Below are 18,630 nucleotides of genomic sequence, written 5' to 3' on the forward strand. Positions count from 1 at the left end.
TAGAGATATCAGTGTCCACAGCACTAGCATGCATTTGGGAAGCTCACTCATATACCTGTGACTTACACAGTAGAAGAGTGCTTATTGTTGATGGTAGAGCCAACATATATTTTGTAATTATTCTACTTAAAATCCATTTTCCAAATACAATGCCATAAAACTCCTTGCTCAACTGTTCAACTTGTCAACTCATTATGACATATCTTGTCATTCAGATGAGAAATTTAGAGCAGTATCTATTTGCTTGCTAACTATATATGGATGTATTTTTCAATAAAAAGCCATGTCGTTTACCACAAGCCTCCTATCAAAAGGGTGTATTCTCTAAAAAGTCATAATATGGTTAACACTCACTTTATCCTTTCATCTCATAAAAAAGATTTCACCTGTAAACACAGTAAACTCATCACTAACAGACTTAAATATTTGGTTCTGTCAAATCAGTTATTTCCCCATACTATAAGAATAATACATATTTGAAAATGCAGATTTAATTATGCTGTAGTTTTTCAAGAGTTTTTCTTAGGTTACAGATTACCTTCTACTTTACTGTTTTGTTCCGTATGACTACCTCTTTGACATTGGTTATATCAGTTTGAAGAGCTAGCTATACTCATTTAACTTGCAAGATTTCCTTATATTACTTATTTTTTCCTGCTTCTAAAGCACATATTCAAAATTTCAACTGCTTTTAAGAGTTGCTGCTATTTTTCAAGCACTCTTGAACACCTACCTTAGCACCAGTTCTAGCTTTATTTTGCATCTCAAAATCTCTGATTTCTTTCTTCATTTGCTACATTTCTTTCCTAAATTGGAAGAGAAATAGTCATTGCATAGTTCTCACCAGTGCTTTCTCTAATTTGATTTTCAATAGTTTCAACAATGGTATCCTCCTTCTCAAAATCTTTCAGGATAGTTTTATGATAATTGAAGTATTTCTCTTTAAGTATTCTGAGATTGTTAATAATTTTCCTCTTTTTTGTTTATGTGTTCATACTGAAGAAAATCTATAGACTTGTTAGTGAACAGTAGGTCTTTAATTTGGAGGACTTTGAAAGTATGTCTTTTCAATCTTCATAAGTCATATTCTCCAATATCTGCATCAGAGCTGAGCTGATACAAGCTTATCTAATAGCTGATACAAACATGTTTAAAATGATATAAAAACAGCAGTAAAACTGTTTCTCATAGGTCAGATGTTCGAGAAACTCCAAATAAGTGCAGCCAAAGGAGTTCACAGATTGCAGAAACAGTAAAATAATTTCAAAATTATGACAGTATTTAATTTGCTAGAACTCACTTTTTTATGTTAATGTTCTCAAATTTACCTTTTCCTAGACTGATACTGATGAAATCAAAGCTAAAGAGTATTTTGGGAGCAAGGAAAAGGAAGACAAGCTACAGTTCAACCCAAATACCAGAAGTCATACCATTAATTGGTGAATAGACTGAATCTTCATTCCGTGGATCATTAAGCAGCTTTTTACTTTAGATTTTACCTGATAAGTGAAAAACACTTCTGGCATAGGTTTGCTAGTTTCACATAGGTAAAACAGAGAATACTATTAAATTAGCTGAGTCAGCACCTTGCATCAGTCTTTTAGATCTGATCCAGTTTCTTCTGCCTTTGGTCTAGTAATTGCTGGTTAACTATAGGCTAGCTTTGAAAAATAAGATATCCAGCTGTGATTTGAAAACAGCAGTGAGTAGAGAGTGATAATTTCCTTAGGTAGTTTATCCCTCTGGTTGACAACAATCAATCATCAAAACCTTATTCTACTTTGAAAGTATCTTTGTGCAGCTTTCAGCTTCTGGTTGTATCTTTCTGTGCTGAATGAAAAAACTCTTCAGCCTTAGAGTTATTTCTCCCTGTGGCAGTACTTATCTATGGTAATCAAGTCAGTGTTCCATTTTCCTTTGGAGGAGACAAATCAATCTCTTCAATACTGTTAATGGCAATTGAGAACTACAGAAGATTTCAAATGATTTTTATGACTTCTTTCATCTTCCTTTTCTTTAGTTTTCAGAATCCTTTTAAGAAATAGACCCTCCTAAATTCTGTATAAAACTTTGGTACTTATCTATGTGCACAAGTATAAGGCAGCAGCCCCACTCCTAGGCCATATTTCACTGTTTATGTAATCAGAAATCAGTTTGCTTTCTTGCTCTGATTACTCCTCTGAAAGCTGATCACACACTACCATCTCAGGAGTCCTTTCAGAACTGTTGCTTTCCAGAAAAATGTCCCCAGTCCTCAACCTCACACTTTGTTATATAAGCTATAACTTTGCAATTTTCACAAGGTAAAACTTTGCTAGTTGATCCAAACTTTTCACCATTTTTACTCTGTGTGTATCATCTGAGGAACTGCTAGGCAGTATATATACAGTTCCTTCTGAAACTTTAATAAAATATTGTATTCGAGTTATGCTGTAAAGACTCATTACTAGTCTAAGCTGATCCTTCAGTGATGGATCAGTTTGTGATCAGTCTGATTAACTATATTAATATTACATATGTTTTATTTGTCACTAAGTAAAAATGTTACAGAATTCTGCTATACAATTCAAATATTGCACGATCAGCCAAAGCTGCAGTCTTCTACAAAAAATGAAATCAAATTTGATAACACCTGAGCCATAAATTTTTGTTGCCTCATCCCGAACTGAACTTTCTGCTCATGTGTTTAGTAGCAGAGAGAAGATACTGCTTCCTCCATATCTGATACTAGCACCTCATTCAATTTATCTTCAACTGGGAGAAATAAATTACTGAAAATTCTGGCCCTTCTCTGTGTCATTACTAACAGGTGTCCTAACTCTAAGATTTGATGAGAATATCGTTATATAAGATTCAAAGTGAACTGGGACAAAATTAAACATTGAAAAATACACTTTCAATCTTTTATACTTCCTTATTCATAATATGGTGTATTATATGGTATACACAATACAGCATATTATATTACATACTTATATAAAGTTATGATAGCTAAGCATTCATTCTGACAATACTGTTAATTTTAGGTTGAATTGTTTTGAGTTCAGCAGTTCATGCATATCTTCCTTTTCTGTCTTCCAGATTCCTGTCGCTGTGACACAGATAAGCTCAACCAACCACCCAGTGAAAGTTGGACTCTCAGATGCATTTGTGGTTGTGCACAGGATCCAGCAAATTCCCAGTATGTAGTATGTAGTCATACTAGTGGTTTGGAGGCTGAGAAACAAGTACAGGCTGATTTCATTAAGGATGATTAGCAACACAACAAATTACTTTGCTAATTTCAGCTTGTTAATTCAAGTGTAATATTATTTACATGATAATTCCCAATGTTCCTTTCTCTGTCATTGTTTCTTTTATGCAGATAAAGTAAGTAAATAAAATTAAACTACCAGCCAAATAATGTAAACTTAAACTGTTTGCTCACACAATTTGGGATTCCTTAAGATACTCCATCTGAATTATGTCTCCTTATTCATAGAAAGGAAGAAAAACAACATTCAGAAAAATCATCTGAATCAAAACAAAAATTAAAAACAGTATTCAGGCTGGAAGTTCTTGATGCTTCTGAAATTCAAACTCATGTTTTAGTGAGGCAAAAGAAGAGGCGTGGTGATTAAATGACATCTTGGGCTCAGTTTTGACAACAGAAACGCAGATGACATATAATTTTACCTGATATTAATTGTACTGTAATCAGTTGACTGAAAACTAGAGTAGGAAATCAAATATGATTTACTTAACTCTTTGTTTTCATGTAGTGTGCTCATAACCCATTTAGATTGTGTAGCCATAAGACTGTATGCTTGCTTTCAGGTGTGCTGTTTAATTTACAGATTTTTAAAAAATTTGGTAGGTTCCATTTCTGATTATTTTCCAATAGGAGGGTGCAAATGAATGCAAAAAAGCTGCAGTTGAGCCAGCCTCCTAGGGCTGAATCCATGTTTGTTTTTAAGAGTACTCTGGTAGAGGTGTGGTGCAGACAAAGCTGTTAAAAACTGACCTGATCCAGCTTATCTTTAAGACAACATGTAAATGAGGCTGATAGTGAAGTTAGAAGTATAGCCGCCCCTCTCAACTCATCCTACTCATCACCTATTTATACAGACTTTGGTATGAGGAAGGATAATTCTAATGGCATGAGATTATCCTGCTGTGAGGAAATGGAGAGTTGCAGCTTGTTGTGAACTCAGTGTAGCTTGAGGGTGGTTGGTATGTTCAAGTTTCATTTAAGAGATCATGTCTTAGAACAACTTCAGTTCTGACACAAGATAGATGTGATGTGGTTATGGATGGCTGCATGGACTACTTTTGAGATTTCAGGAGTATATGATACTAGGCAGCTCATTTTAGCAGTTCGAGCAATGTTTGTAATTGAACGATCAAAATATTTCTCTAAGTCTTCAGCTTATACAAGTTACTCAAAGAACGTTTTTTAGATTTACAAATTTTGTATGTAAAATAGCTGGTATATGTGAATCTTTATTCTGGTTTGAATGTTTCTGCAGAAATATTTCAGACATGCATCTTCTTTTACTACTAATACAAAGTGTAGCATTTAATGCAAGAATAGTTACTTACTAGTTTTCTGCCTTTGGTATTTCTGTCAACCTTTTTTTTCACATGACTATCTGCTAAGTGAAGTAACTAATTACCAGAAAATCTGTCTAGTATATCATCTTATTAAGTTATGTTAAGGAGTGATAGCTAAGAAAAATAGAATGTGTGTATGGAGTCTAAAGCACACTGCTACAGCACCTGTTTTGTTAGCACTATTTCCACATTGCTACATGCCATGCACTACACTTCGCTCCTCAGCAGCTGCTTCTGTGGGTGGTGGTAATCTGTGATTACTTTTGCTAGTTTGCAGTTTGAATCAGAGCTAGAATTCATCAGGGGGATCATCCGTTTGCAGTAGATTTTCCTGAAGCCAAATTGTGCTTTCAGTGAGACAAGTTTATATTATTGTGTATAGGCAACATAATAGCATATTTTTGAGAACTACTGAATAGTGTTGGCCCATAGAGAACCATTGTCAGTTCTTTAAATACTGGTGTTCTACCATTTCAGAAGTCTTAAATCAGCCATGGCTCTAGCCAATTACTGAAAAGTGTTATGAACAATTTTTTAACTTTATTTTTTAGCTCTTTCAGGTAATGGAAGAGTATAAATTACTGTTTGCCTCTCCCAAAAGAAAGAAAAGAGAGTTCTTTCTTAAAACTTCAGAAAAGACTTTTCCACTGAGCAGAATTCAACTTCATGTTATGTTCATGGATAGTTACAAAAATAAAAATAAAAACTTTCTTATGTTTGATTTTTTTCAGTTATTTATGTATACATCTTACATTTGAAAAGGAGAGGTACATCAAATGCAACACAAATATATTTGAATATTAGCATACTCTCAATTCATCACCTATATAATATTTTGCCATAAAATATTACTATTATTCTGACTACTAGAATGCCTACTAGATAATGAAACTATTACTCTGACTTGAGAGTATGAGACTAAAGTCACATAACTGTGGACATCTGAGAGCTAGTTAAAAGGAATTTCTCCCTTTCCAGACACGATAAAATACTTTCTTTTCCCAGTGTCAATTAGCCTATACTAAAGCAAGTGTCTAGTTTGGTTGACCATTAAATGCCCTTGTTGCTCAAAACTGACATCAAAATTACCATAGTCTACCTTAGACTTAGAGAGTCATACATCAAGGGGTGGAATTGTATAAAATAGATTCCATTACTGTTAATATAATATGACTGTTTTCTGTTGGTCCAGAAGAGGAGATAATTATAATGTGAAAACTAAAAGAAGCATTTCAAATTATAATGTGAAAACTGAAATGCATTTCAAATTTTAATATGGATAGAGCTCTACAAATATCTCCTAAAAAGAGTACTACAGGCAAGAACTCATTCTCAGACTGAACCAAATAGTTATAGTTTTATGAAATTATGAATGTTCATGTGTTGTGGTCATAGTTGAGAAAAAACAAGGAAAGGGATGGAGTGAGAGTATTTCTTCCCTTCTTGATAATTGTACCAGAGGAGGTTTAGATTGGACATAAGGAAATACTTTTTCTCTCAGAGAGTGGTCAGGCACTGGAGTGGCCTGTCCAGGGAGGTGGTGGAGTCACCATCCCTGGCAGTGTTCGAGAGGCATTTGAATGAAGAGCTATGAGATATGGTTAAGTAGCTTGTGGTAGCAATGGTAATGGGTGGATGGTTGGACTAGATGATCTTGTAGGTCCTTTCCAGCCTTGTGATTCTATGATTCTATGGTTAGAAGCCACAGGAAAAGAGATCTGACAGTGCTGGGAAGAAAGAGTTAGTGATTTAGATAAGGAACAGTAAAGGGGTTTATTGTGGATTTTCAAGATTACTGTTGGGAGAAAGTGAGATTAAAAGCTCAGATTCATAAGAAATAAGTTTTGTTTTTGCAGATTTGGGTTTTTTTTTTGTTTTGTTTTGTTTTTGTTCCAGAAATTGTTCTTGAATTTATTTTAAATCTTCAGAGTGCCTTATGATGGTAAGGGGAATGGATGCAGAAAAAAAAAGATGATAAGCCATAATGGATAGCCATCAATAAAAATGTTCCCAAAGAGTTTGGAATGAATTTGTACCAGTATAACAATCCAGAAGTCTGTCACAGACATACTAGCAAAATCCCTTATACTTGAAGTTACATTTGTAGTTTCAGGATAGTGTAAGCAAGCAGTTTTCTCTTTGCATCTTTCTAGGTGATGTGAGATAATAAACATTATTTACCATGTATTCCTTTTTCCATTGTTCAGTCAGTTCAATGTCTCCTGCAAGGGAGCTCTCTTTTGAGACATGGTAAATTATTTGATGTTTGAGCTCAGGGGAGGGATCTTATCAATGTGTATAAATACCTGAAGGGAAGTTGCAGAGAAAACAGCCAGACTTTTCAGTGATGCCTAGTGACAGGACAAGTGACAGTGAACACAAACTGGAATACAGCAAGTTCCATCTAAACATCAGGACATATTTCTTTCCTGCGGGAGTGACAGAGCACTGGCACAGGCTACCCAGGGAGGTTATGGGTCTCCCTCCTTGGAGATCTTGAAAATCCGCATATTTGTGGTCCTGGGCAACCTGCTCTAAATGTCTGCTTGAGCAGGGGTTGGACCAGATGGTGTTGATATTTGTCATTATAAAGGTGAAGAGCCTAACTTGCTGCTGCCTTGCTGGTGGTGATGTCATTTACCTTTGTGTAGAGTAAGCAGTATTTATTGTTACTTTCCTGTAGTGTAAATAATTGTGCAGAGTCCCAGATCCTCCAGACCTGCATGTTTGCCTGCCAGGTGGTTGGGTTGCTTGGCTCTATGTGTCCAGCTCAGGAACAGTGAGGGAAAGAGATGAGTATGCTGCCAAACTCTTATGAAATAGCAGCACTTCCTGGTTTGGTATGAAGTGATTAAAGTAAAAAATATTTTTGCCATATTTTTGACCATCAACCACCCTTAGAATTAGACAGTTGGGTGCAGTGGTGACTTAAGGGGATAAAGAGCAGCATCGTGAATTGGGGTAAATTTGAAAGGTCATGGAGGTTTACAAAGTAAATGATGATGTCACAGACCATCCTTGTGGAAGAGTTTTCATATGTTGTTCATAAAAGCAGAGCCTGCTACACTGATTTTTAATTCTCAGATGTCCTTGAGATGCAACTTCCAGATTTAAAGGATTTTCAGCGACTTTTAGGAGAAACATAAAATGAGTACACTTAGAAAGTCTGACTTTTGATCTAGATTCAGGTGTGTATGTCTATTAAAAAAAAAAACAGTTGTGGTTTAATTGCAGGCACATTTTACCTCAGTGTCAGTGACTTCAGTATTAATTAATGGATAGTATTAATAATATGAAACTGATGAAGAGAAAAAAGAAATTGCTTTAACATTCCATTTGACATACCTTTTATTGTAGCAATCAGACATACCAGGCTGACAAAATATATAATTGCTTGATTTTTTTATACTCAGTGGGGCTGAACAAAGTACTAGGGCTGCTCTGAAAGTAATACCTCCTATTTTATTGTGTTAGCCTGTGATGTCAGAGACATGTTGATGGTATCAAAGTAGAGGCTGAACCTTCCCACCAGTATTCTATTATGTGTTCTTGTGTAACAGATGGCAGCAGAGAGGCAGTCTGACAGAATGGCATCTGGCATGGAAGTGTGGATAAAGCAAAGGGGTAGAATTGAACTTCTCTAAGTTGAGAAAATTACACCCATTGGCACTCATCAGTGTTTGCTGAACGTTTATGGTGATCAAACGGTGAATGTAAGCACACTGAGGTGGAGCTCTTTCTCATCGTTTGTGTTTATCAGGTAGACTTAATAATGGAAGTACTGCTATACATATACATAGGGCCTTGTATAGCAGTTTTGCTAGCTTTATGGCTGATCTTGATTCCCTAGAAATCTTTTACTGTCAAAGATGTTTATTTCTGTTAACACATAATTTAAAAAGTCAAGCTAGGGCACATGCTGGGGTACTTGGGCTTCTACGTTCTTTGTGATTCTGTATTTCTGTAAAACAGATAAGGAGGCAGCATAAGACAAAGAGTAACATCCACCTGAGTGAAAGGCAAGTGTCTTAAGCTGGAGAAGGGGTCTGTGTGAAGAGGTTGAAGGAGAGTGACAGAAGACAGTACTCACATTTCTGTTTATCCTGTTGAGTTTAGCTCTTCTAGCCTGTTTGGTTAAGAGGATGCAAGTTCAGAATGCTAACTAGAAAAAGGTGCTGTACACAGCAGGTTTCCAGTCAGACTTTCAAAAGAAACTACACCTGCATTTTTACAGCCTAGCCATGCACAGGAATTTGAATGCTTGTGTGCTTAACTGCTTGCCTATAAGCAGTTAGGAAGTGACTACCCAAATACTTCTCTGTGTCCAGTTTTTCCACAGTAGATGGTAGGCAGCTAGAACAGCCCTCTCATGGGAGATGGGAAAAACGATCCTACCTGAGTCTACCAGGAAGAGGGATTGAATGTAATCAGTAGTCATGCTGGACAACTCATGATTGCAAATACTTGTTTTGATCCCAAATATAATTGACTTTAACAACACCATCTTGGCAGTTTCATGCACTGGGTGAGATGAAAGGGTTTGTGACCTGGATTTGTGAAGTCCAAAATTCCTTGTGTCTTGGAGACCCTATACTAGGGAGTATTCAGAGTAAACAAGATTACAGTTCAGCAGTCTGTACCAAGGCTGATGAGATGAAATGGATTTCAACTAAAGCGCCAACAACTGTATTTTAATTTGTGTATTTATTTTCTTTCTTTTTTCTTTTGTTTTTGTTTTTGGACAGAAGTGTAAAGATTAATGTGGAAACAAATTAGAGCCTTCGATATTGGCAGGAGTTCATTTCAAACACATTTACTGATCATTCTGATTTGGAAGGTACTCTTATAGGAGTTACCATCCTGGGAACACAGACCTCTTACTACTGGCAAGAGATTTTCCTCACCCCAGCACAGTTTTGTCTTAAAAACCCTTTCTGCTTCCTGGGTTTGAAGGATGTGGCTAAATTCAAGGTATTTGTTAGGGACAGTGTTTGGCATGTTCCAGTTTCTGTCCTTTATCCAGCCTGATTGATTTTGTAGATAAAAAGCACTGCTAGCTCAATTAAATGTACGCTTCAAATCAAGAGAGAAATCTCCTATCAGAAGGGGTTAAGCCACAGCAAAGTCAGCTTCAAATAAATGACAGAAGGAAGTGCTTGGCAATGCTGCTAGTTTGGAGCTAAGCAGAAGTACCATTTTCTGAAAACCAGGTACCACCTACGAGTGCATTAGAGCTTACACAGTGAAAGAGGACAAGGCCATTTCCCACATTCTGGCCAATGCAGGAGAATTATCCAACCTCAGTTCAGCTCTGTATCTGCCACCTTCTTTGTCCCCCAAGATTCCCCCTGCTTATTCTAACTGATACCAGTAACTCAATGGTTATTGTTTTGTATGCAATGAAGAGCATTCCTGGATCTATTTTTAGACATTGATCATACCTCTTTTACTAGTAAGCTTTGTACCCTCACACCAAGAGGCACCTTAGCTATGGGCCAGCTTTGATAAGCTTTTTCTCTTCCCTTAAGACTAATATTTATTATTTTGTAGATTTATTTGAATCATAGAGCCACTCAGGTTGAAAGGTATTTCAAAAATTGTCTAGTCCAACTGCCCACCTACCACCAATATTGCCCACTAAACCATGTCCTGAAGTACTACACCCACCCTTAAACATCTCCAGGGATGGTGATTCCACCACTTCCATGGGCAGCCTATTCCAGTAACTCTTTCTGAGAAGAAATTCTTCCTAATATATTTTCTTTCTGAAAAATGTCTACAACATCCTTCCTACCAGGAGACTGAAGAATACTGCTGTTATTTGCTATGTGATTTTATACCAGCTGGGGAGTACATATAAGCCCACTTCAAGCTGCAAAAACACAGCCTTTATACCAAGCAGCAAGGTATCCTTTGTGTAATCCTTTGAGTATAACCCTTATTCCTCTCTGGCATGGTTTCACAGAGGTTACTGATTGTATTTAGCACTGATTTCAGTTGAAGCTTAGCAGATCTTCAAAGAGAACATGATTTTGAATTCAGCACATCAGGAAATCATTGTGTCAGATCGGCCATATGGTGTGTACTTTTAATTTCGATTGTACGAACTCACCAGTTTGCATTGCAGCCATACTCTTAAAATATGGAATACTCAAATAAGTGCTAATCTGGAAAATAGAGATTACATGGTAATTTCTCTCTTATCTTGTGCTTTGATCATACTGTTTTCAGTGTGTTCACAGTCTGTAAGAACAGTGCATTGACTGTATTGAATTTCTGCTTTGAGAAACTGGTGCAGTCAGTACCTAAGTAAAGATTACACATTACAGTGCCTATTTAGGAGGACTTGTCTTTATAATATAATATAATATAATATAATTTTCTAATATGGCAGAATGTTTAATGCATTTAGATATGGACTAGCCTGTAGCTAGCAAATTTGATTAAGCAATGAAATCAGTTTTGTTTGCAAATCTTGACAACAACTGACAAAGTGAACATATAAAACATGTCTGTCAAGTACATAAGCTGTGAAACATCTTAGGAAAGCAAGAATCTGAAACACACCCTAAAATGTCTGACAGTTTGCTCAATAGAATTTCTACCTAAATGAACAAATAAGACGGTTGAGAGCTCACTCCGCATTTTAACAGTCCTTTCCCAGGAACAAGTACCTATTTTGGCAACACTCCCTATCAATAGCTTTTACATATTCCTTCAAAATGTGTAAAGTTAAGTATTTATCCTTGAGGAAAATTGACGTCATGTTCAACTAAGGTACAGTGAGCAATGATTATATCCACTATTTTTCACAGTCTATAGGCTGCAAAATTATAGAGTATGAAAATATTTTATTTTTCTTTCCTGGTAGATGTCCGCAGAAGAACAATTTATGAATACCACAGGGTGGAGCTGCAGATGTCAAAGATTACAAATCTGTCAGCTGTTGAAATGATACCTCTTCCAAGTAAGTAAAATGTAGGATGGGAAGGAGCCGGATCTGGGACAGCCTCAGTTACAACATGCATACAATTTTAAATATTTTGTTTTGTCTGTGAATTTGGAGTAGGGACAGATTCATTTATCCTCTCTCAGATTTATTCCCAGCTGGATGATGCGTTATCCGATGCATCTTCAGGTATCTCAAGTTAGTTTATAGATACACAGTTCCCAGTGGGTTGAGTAAAATCTGTGCCAAATAATTTTTTCAAAAGAATGCTCATATTGCCATTAAATTCTTTTCCTTGAGAAAAAAAAAAAAAGTGAGAGCAATTTTCATGCAAACACAAATACTACTGAGTACATTTCATCCCATCTCAAAGGAACATCCCCAAACACATTCTGCAATTCACCCATCTCTTTTGTTCAAAGGAAAACTCTGTTGTTTAGTGATATTGGAATTTGAACTCCCGGCTGTAGTGTTGTGAAAAAAAGAAACTCTAAACTGTCTCTTCCATTTTTTTCTAAATCAGTTGTATTGTTTGTACACTTTCCTGTGGATTTTATTATCTGTATGTGTCTATGAGGTAGCAACACGAAAGAATGCTGGAGTCAGGGAAGAAAAGTATAATGAAAAACTTAATACTATATATAAAGATAAAAAAATTATCAGTGAAGCTGAAAGAGCTGTTGTGGAAGTGAGATTACATTTACAAATGGGATACAAATTAAATCCTACAAATAGACTTGTGTGCATATGGTTGTGCACTGCCTTATGGTAGGCTTGTTTTAGCATGTTAGTTTGAAAATCTTTAAACCCATTCATTCCCTAAATATATACTGTCAGAAGATGAATACTTCTCTTATACTTTCTGTGATAATTATTTGTGAGACTATTTTAATAACTTGTGTTTATTTACCTGCTTCCCAGCTTGTCTCCAGTTTAACAGCTGTGGTCCCTGTGTCACTGCCCAGATTGGTTTCAACTGCAGCTGGTGCAGTAAACTCCAAAGGTAAAGAAAATGATTTTTCTTTTTTGACATGTATATACAGCTGTGCTCAAAGGATATACAAAAATCATTTTCAACTGCTCACTCAGCACAGAGAGATGTTGTTATATCTGGGTTTTATATGCATGCATTCACTTAGATACTGATAGACCTCAGTTGCAGTCAATAACCATGCAACACTATGGTATTTCACTTTAGCCAGAAAAATAATAGGTAACAAGGGTCAAAGGAATTACTTTAGAAATTAAACCCTTGCTCCTACTTACTTAATGCTGCTTTAAAATTCCTTTGAAGGACTCCATGAGAGGTAGAAATCATAAGTCATATTTTCTCCCTATACCGATTGCTTTATCAAAAACATTTTTACTGCAGAGAGATATAGGTTTGCATTGTTACTATGAAGTCATGCTTGTTCCCTAAATAGCAGGGAGGTAGCCACACCAGATTCTTTTCTCTACTAACTTCTCATACTTTGTGAGCATGTTGGGTCCCTCAGCCTCTCACTGCCATATTCATGAGAGCCTACTCAGTAGTAGGAACAAGTTAAACTCTCTGGAGCAGCTGGAGTACAGGCAATAAAATAGGAACTGCAGCTTTTCCAAAAAATTCTTCAGTCACTGACCTTCACTGACATTCATAGAATGAATTTATCTAACACTAGTTCTCTCCCGCTAAATGCAGTGGCATAATGGATATGTATTCTTGTGTTCTTTAGCTCTAGTGATTAGGCTCAAAAATCCTATGTATAAATAGATGCATAATGAAAGGGGAAAACGCTATTGGCATTCTAATATATTGTAGTGATATGATAAAATGCTGAAGAAATGAACAATAGCTGATTAACTTTATATGAAATTAAGAAGTTGGGGTCACATCTGTGTTTTCTCAGGCTTCATCTTTCTCATAAGTGTTTCTTTATTTGTTTTCTTTTTGTCTTTTTTTTTTTTTTTGCAAAACTTCAGTTTTTGTGGAAATAAACCTAAATTAAATTATTCTATGAAAATTCATGTCAGTCATCTTCAAGAGTAAAGATAGTAGCAGAAAACTTTTCCAAGCAAACATGATCAGATATTGCTTGCTTTAGTCTATTTCTTGCTTTCAATCATTGTTTGATTCTTCTTCCTTTATTAAATGCTTTAGCACTGTCTGTTGGATAAGGTCTATTGTTTTGTAGGTAGTGTTCTCATTTCCGTTTGGATAAATTTATTTATAACGTCAGATTTGAAGAGGCAGTAAGGTCCAGATCTCTTACAAACATCTGGCAAACCTTGAGATCCTTTATTTTCATCTGTAGTTTCTGAAGAACTGAGTTTCCTAAGTTCTGGGTTTGCTGGAGTATCTGTTATGCTGAGAACTGAGAACTGAAAGAATTTTCTTTCACCATTAGCAGGAAGCAATATCAAGCATGTGGTTGCACTGTGTTCCCCTCCATGTATTTAAATGAATTTGTGGCTGCCCATTCATACCTGGCAATATGTAATTTGCTGCCGAAAAAATATACAGTTTTAACACAGCTATTTTTATTCAATTAAAATCCACATGGAAAAAAAAATTGATTTTTTTCCTCATGAAGATCACACTGCAATCAAAAATAACTGCTGTGAAGCACTTCTGCTGTTTCCCAAAAACATTCAGCTCCACACTGATGCTCTGTTTTCTTTTTGATGATCTGCAACAGATAGATTGAACATCTTTATCTTATATTATTACTAACTGTAGTGAATCCTTAATTTCATGAAAGCAGTGTTCAGAAATTATTTGACTAGCAGCAAAAGCAGAAACTGGAGTCAATTCCTTAAAAAAAGAATACATCCAGGAAAGAAAACTAAGATTATGCCTCTGCACAGGAATTGTTGTCATTTAAAAACAGTCATACTGTCCAGTTTGCACCTGTAAGAATGGATAACAGTAAGCTGGATTTAAGCAAAAGCAGGAATGTAGAATCATAAATCAGTTTTGATTGAAAGAACATGCTGGAAGTCATCCAGTCCAACCACCTGTTCGAAGCAGGGTAAGCTGTGACCTCAAGACTTTGATCATCTGGGTCTTGAAAATCTCCAGGGATGATCCCTGAATATCTTATTTTTATACTAGATTTTACACCTTAATTTTTAACTTATTTTCTCCAATTCTATCAAGAAATACCTCTGAAATACCAGGTGGAAACAAAGTTTGTGCAAAGAGGCAACTTGCTTTTCAAAATGTGAAAATTGAGCCTTTTTAGTTGCATTATAGCTTAGGATCATTGTGAATGTTAGTCATTTCTGTAAGCTTTGATAATTTTGTGTTCCGTATGATACTCACATCTGCATACTAGCCCAGTGGCTCTCTTCTTTTACCTTGCTGTTTCTCTGCATATTTATTCACTGTAGAAATATACAGAAAAATCTTTATTCTATTACTCTTTTAGATATCTAGATCACAGCAGAGTCCTCAGAATCATCCACTTCAGTACCTCATTATGTATTTACTTCCTTCAAAAATAAATTGATTCTCCTAAAATTTTATTCCTGCATGTGATAGACTGCTTCAACAAGAATACATAGTTAAAAATCATAAAGTATAGAAAGTTTTAAGTTCCTCCAACACAGTAGTTCAGCTTTTTCTGTGTCACCGCGTCTCAGTCACCAGCCTTGTAAATCACCCTCGACATTTTATCTCCTGTTGTGATAAACATTGTTCTACTGCAGGAGAATAAAATCTACTTGGAAAAACAAAGGCAAAGCATTACATGAAGTATCAACTTAGACATTTCAGAAGTGCCTAGAGTAGAAAGAATATTAATATTTACACTTTGCAATGAGTAAGTGCTCAAAGGGATTTTTGAAGTAATCAGAAGCGGAATCTTAGTAGCAATGTCCAAGGAGTGCTTCTGTGTTGCAAAGTGGGGAATAGCTGGGAAGTGAGAAAAGAAAGGCTGTCATCCTTAGCTTGTAGGCAAACCTAGAAGGGAAAGAAATCTAGTCCTTGGTGCAAAAGCCTGGGGAATGTGTTGAGCTTGGTACTGGTGGCATCCAGTATAGCAGTACTCCACTAACTGATCCAGTGTTCCACATTCTGTAAGGGCAGGCTGGCTGCTTGCCAATGAGAAGAGTGTGATGTAGTAATGAGGGTCACAGGTGTGACCTTAACATACAGTGACATTCCTCCTCTTGAGCTGCAGTAGCACTTTGGTACTCTTAAAGAGAAATCTCCCAGAGCAAACTTGCTTCCATGTGGTTAACAAGCAAACACATAACCAGTGGGAACAGCTCTTGATCAATTCGACAGCTCTTTTTTTCTCAACGTGACCCCAATTTATCCACAGCAACTGTGCTTTTAAAAATAACTTTTAGCATTTTTTTGCATTTTTTTAGCATTTTTTCTTTGCATAAAATTTAAACCATACAATGAATCATACACACAATAAAGTACCATTGTTGGAAAAATAGAAATTGTAATTGAAACCCATAGCTGCACAAGGAAAATTGACCAACAGAGCCATTCCAGAATAACTGTACCTCCCCCATGTGGGCAATCTATGTTGGAACGAAAATACCTTTTTTCTGCAACACAGTGGTTTGTTTCCTATTGTAACCTCAGCTCAGTTGCTGTGCCCACTCATCAGTCTTCAGAGAGGTAGGTTATTCTTAAAGGTGATTCAGAGCAAAATCCTCTAATATTGTCACTCTCTATGAACTTGAATCACAGCTTTAATTTTCATACGGGATCGTCAAACTATTGACCCTGGTACCAGTGTAAAGCATTTAATGTAGTTATGTCATGACTGAAGTAAAGGTACACAGTTTTCGTATGACTTCAGCAGATGCAGTATCCATCTAGATGTTATTTTTTAAAGTATTTTGTATATTTTTTGAATCACTTATAAGAGGGAGAACTGTTTCATCCATGAAAGAGACTAAGTATAAATACAGAAAGTCTCATAGCCTTCTACACATGGATCTGTGTCCATACACCAGAAACATTTAATAGTCTCCTGTGGCTGAAAGTTGGAAATACTTGCTCTCCATTTTCTCTGACATACCAGCATGTAGAGACTGAGATAAGTCATTAATGTTTTGTCTGTTTATATCATCTTTTTACACTGCAGAAAATGTTTATGTGCTCTAGACACTTGGTATAGACTGCATGCTAGAGATGTCATTTTTTAAGGAAGCCTGAAAATGTTAATGACAATTTTGCTATTATGTTACAGGTTCAATTTGAACTACTTGTTCAAGCTAATGAAATAGTGAGCTACCTTAGAAATATTTGCTCAGTGAAGAAATTAAGATTAAAAGAGCTGACACTGAGCTAGAATGGAAAAATAATGATTCAAACAATCAAGGATTTCAAATTCTGTAGATACTGATGAATTTCTTTTGATTAATTTCAGGAAAATCTTAGATTTCAGTAGAGAAGTGATGCTGAGACTTCAGTGAGTTCAGAAATAAATGAAGGGCAAATTCCTGCTATCTGTGTGTGCTGTAAGCAGATTTTTCATGTGTCTCATACTTCACTTCATTACCACAGGATAAATGCATCTTAAAACGTCTCTGTGGTTTATTGTGCTATTGTCTCAGTGCTGGAGATACAGAGCTGAAGGACTAAAGGCAAGAACTGCAAACAGTTTAAGTAATAGTTTTATTCAACTGTCACTGTTGGTAACTGTATTCAAATTTTAAATCCTTCAAGTTCCTGCATGCTGTGGGCACCTATAAGCCTAACAGCTGGATACACAAGGGGATTTTACTAGCCATCTCACTTAGGTTTTTAAGGGAAGTTAAACAGAATAAGAGCAGTACTAGAAGTACCTTTTCACTGGAATTTAGTATCTAAAACCCAGAAGGTCTCTAGAGCTCAAATACATTTTTCTGAAGGAATGCCTATAGCTGCCCAAGCAGGACTGAGTAGTGAAGTCAATTAATGCCTCAAAGCCCGTCTTCTCATTATTCATGACACTACCCTTTCAGAATATTCACTGAGGCACAAGGGTAGTTGAATGTTGATCCTCTTTTCTAAAGTCATCCCTGAAAGGAGCCTGGGTCGATTAACTGTTGAGGTGCTTAACCATGTGCACTGAAATGCATAACTGCCTAGAATGACTCCAGCTTTGAGCATCTCCTTCTGGACTATTCTGTGTTACATTATAGTATTGATCCATGGAGTGAAAATCTTCATTTGAAAAGTGCCCTGGAGCAGACTGAACAAGTCCCTGTGCTGGGCTCTCTGTGGGAGGTGGTAGCCAGGACTGTGCGCTCTACACGGTTATTCTGACTGTGATAATGTGTGCAGTTCCCAGAGCTTCCTGCAGTCTTAAGGCAATCCTGAACTAACACAATGAAGGAATCTCATATCTACTACATATCCCAAGAATATAAAGTACATCAGTAGTTACATTAACTGAAGTGTTACTGCTTCACTATGAAGAGGAGTGTGTTCTGAGCAAAGTGGAAAATCGCATACCATATTGATTGATTGCTGGAAAGTGGAGAAAGGAAAAGTTTTGGGCACTTGCAGTTCTTAAGAAAATATTCAATAATTGAAATATGAAGAGATATTTTTCTGCAGTGCTTTTATGGTAGTAGAAATATAAATCAAATATTATTATTAAAAAAAAAGATTCAAATCGTGTTCAGTTAACTTTTAAATCTGAGAAATCTTGGAAAAATAATTGCCAAATCACGTATCCTAGTACAATCTTATGTAATCTACATATAAGTTAGTAAAGCCATATCCATGCAGAATTACAATACTAGAACAAAAATAAATATTACATTATCTGAATGCATTAAAACCATGATTTAGAAAAAAATATAGAAATAAGAAGCACAGGATCTTTCTCTACACATAGCTGACTGCCATCCCATTTTTATTCTATGGCTAATACTTTAGCCAAGGTCATGGATTTTCTTTATAGAGCAAGGAAAGGCAGTGGACAAGATCAGGATCAAAAATAATCATCAACTGACAATGCAGACAGATTAGCTTATTTGTGCAGTGAAGATCATCACCTTAGGTTATTTTACCAAAACAATAAATAAAATCAACATTTATAAGTTTTTAACTTAGATCTTCTCTATAGACTTCAAAAATTCTGGAGGTTCTT

At 36.0% G+C, this 18,630-nt stretch overlaps 1 protein-coding gene across 1 annotated transcript in view; it reads left to right on the plus strand.

The window, feature by feature from the left end:
- PLXDC2 (plexin domain containing 2) overlaps positions 1–18,630 on the plus strand; it is a 228,017-nt gene that overhangs the window by 175,871 nt on the left and 33,516 nt on the right. The window contains exons 7-9 of the mRNA XM_065731348.1: positions 3,082–3,181; positions 11,465–11,560; positions 12,464–12,545. Coding sequence (XP_065587420.1) covers positions 3,082–3,181; positions 11,465–11,560; positions 12,464–12,545 — 278 coding nt within the window. The remainder of the gene's footprint in view (positions 1–3,081; positions 3,182–11,464; positions 11,561–12,463; positions 12,546–18,630) is intronic.

This window comes from Cyrtonyx montezumae, unplaced genomic scaffold, assembly GCF_038088225.1.
Source record: "Cyrtonyx montezumae isolate F1298 unplaced genomic scaffold, pur_monq_1.0 scaffold_14, whole genome shotgun sequence".
Taxonomy (NCBI): Eukaryota; Metazoa; Chordata; class Aves; order Galliformes; family Odontophoridae; genus Cyrtonyx; species Cyrtonyx montezumae.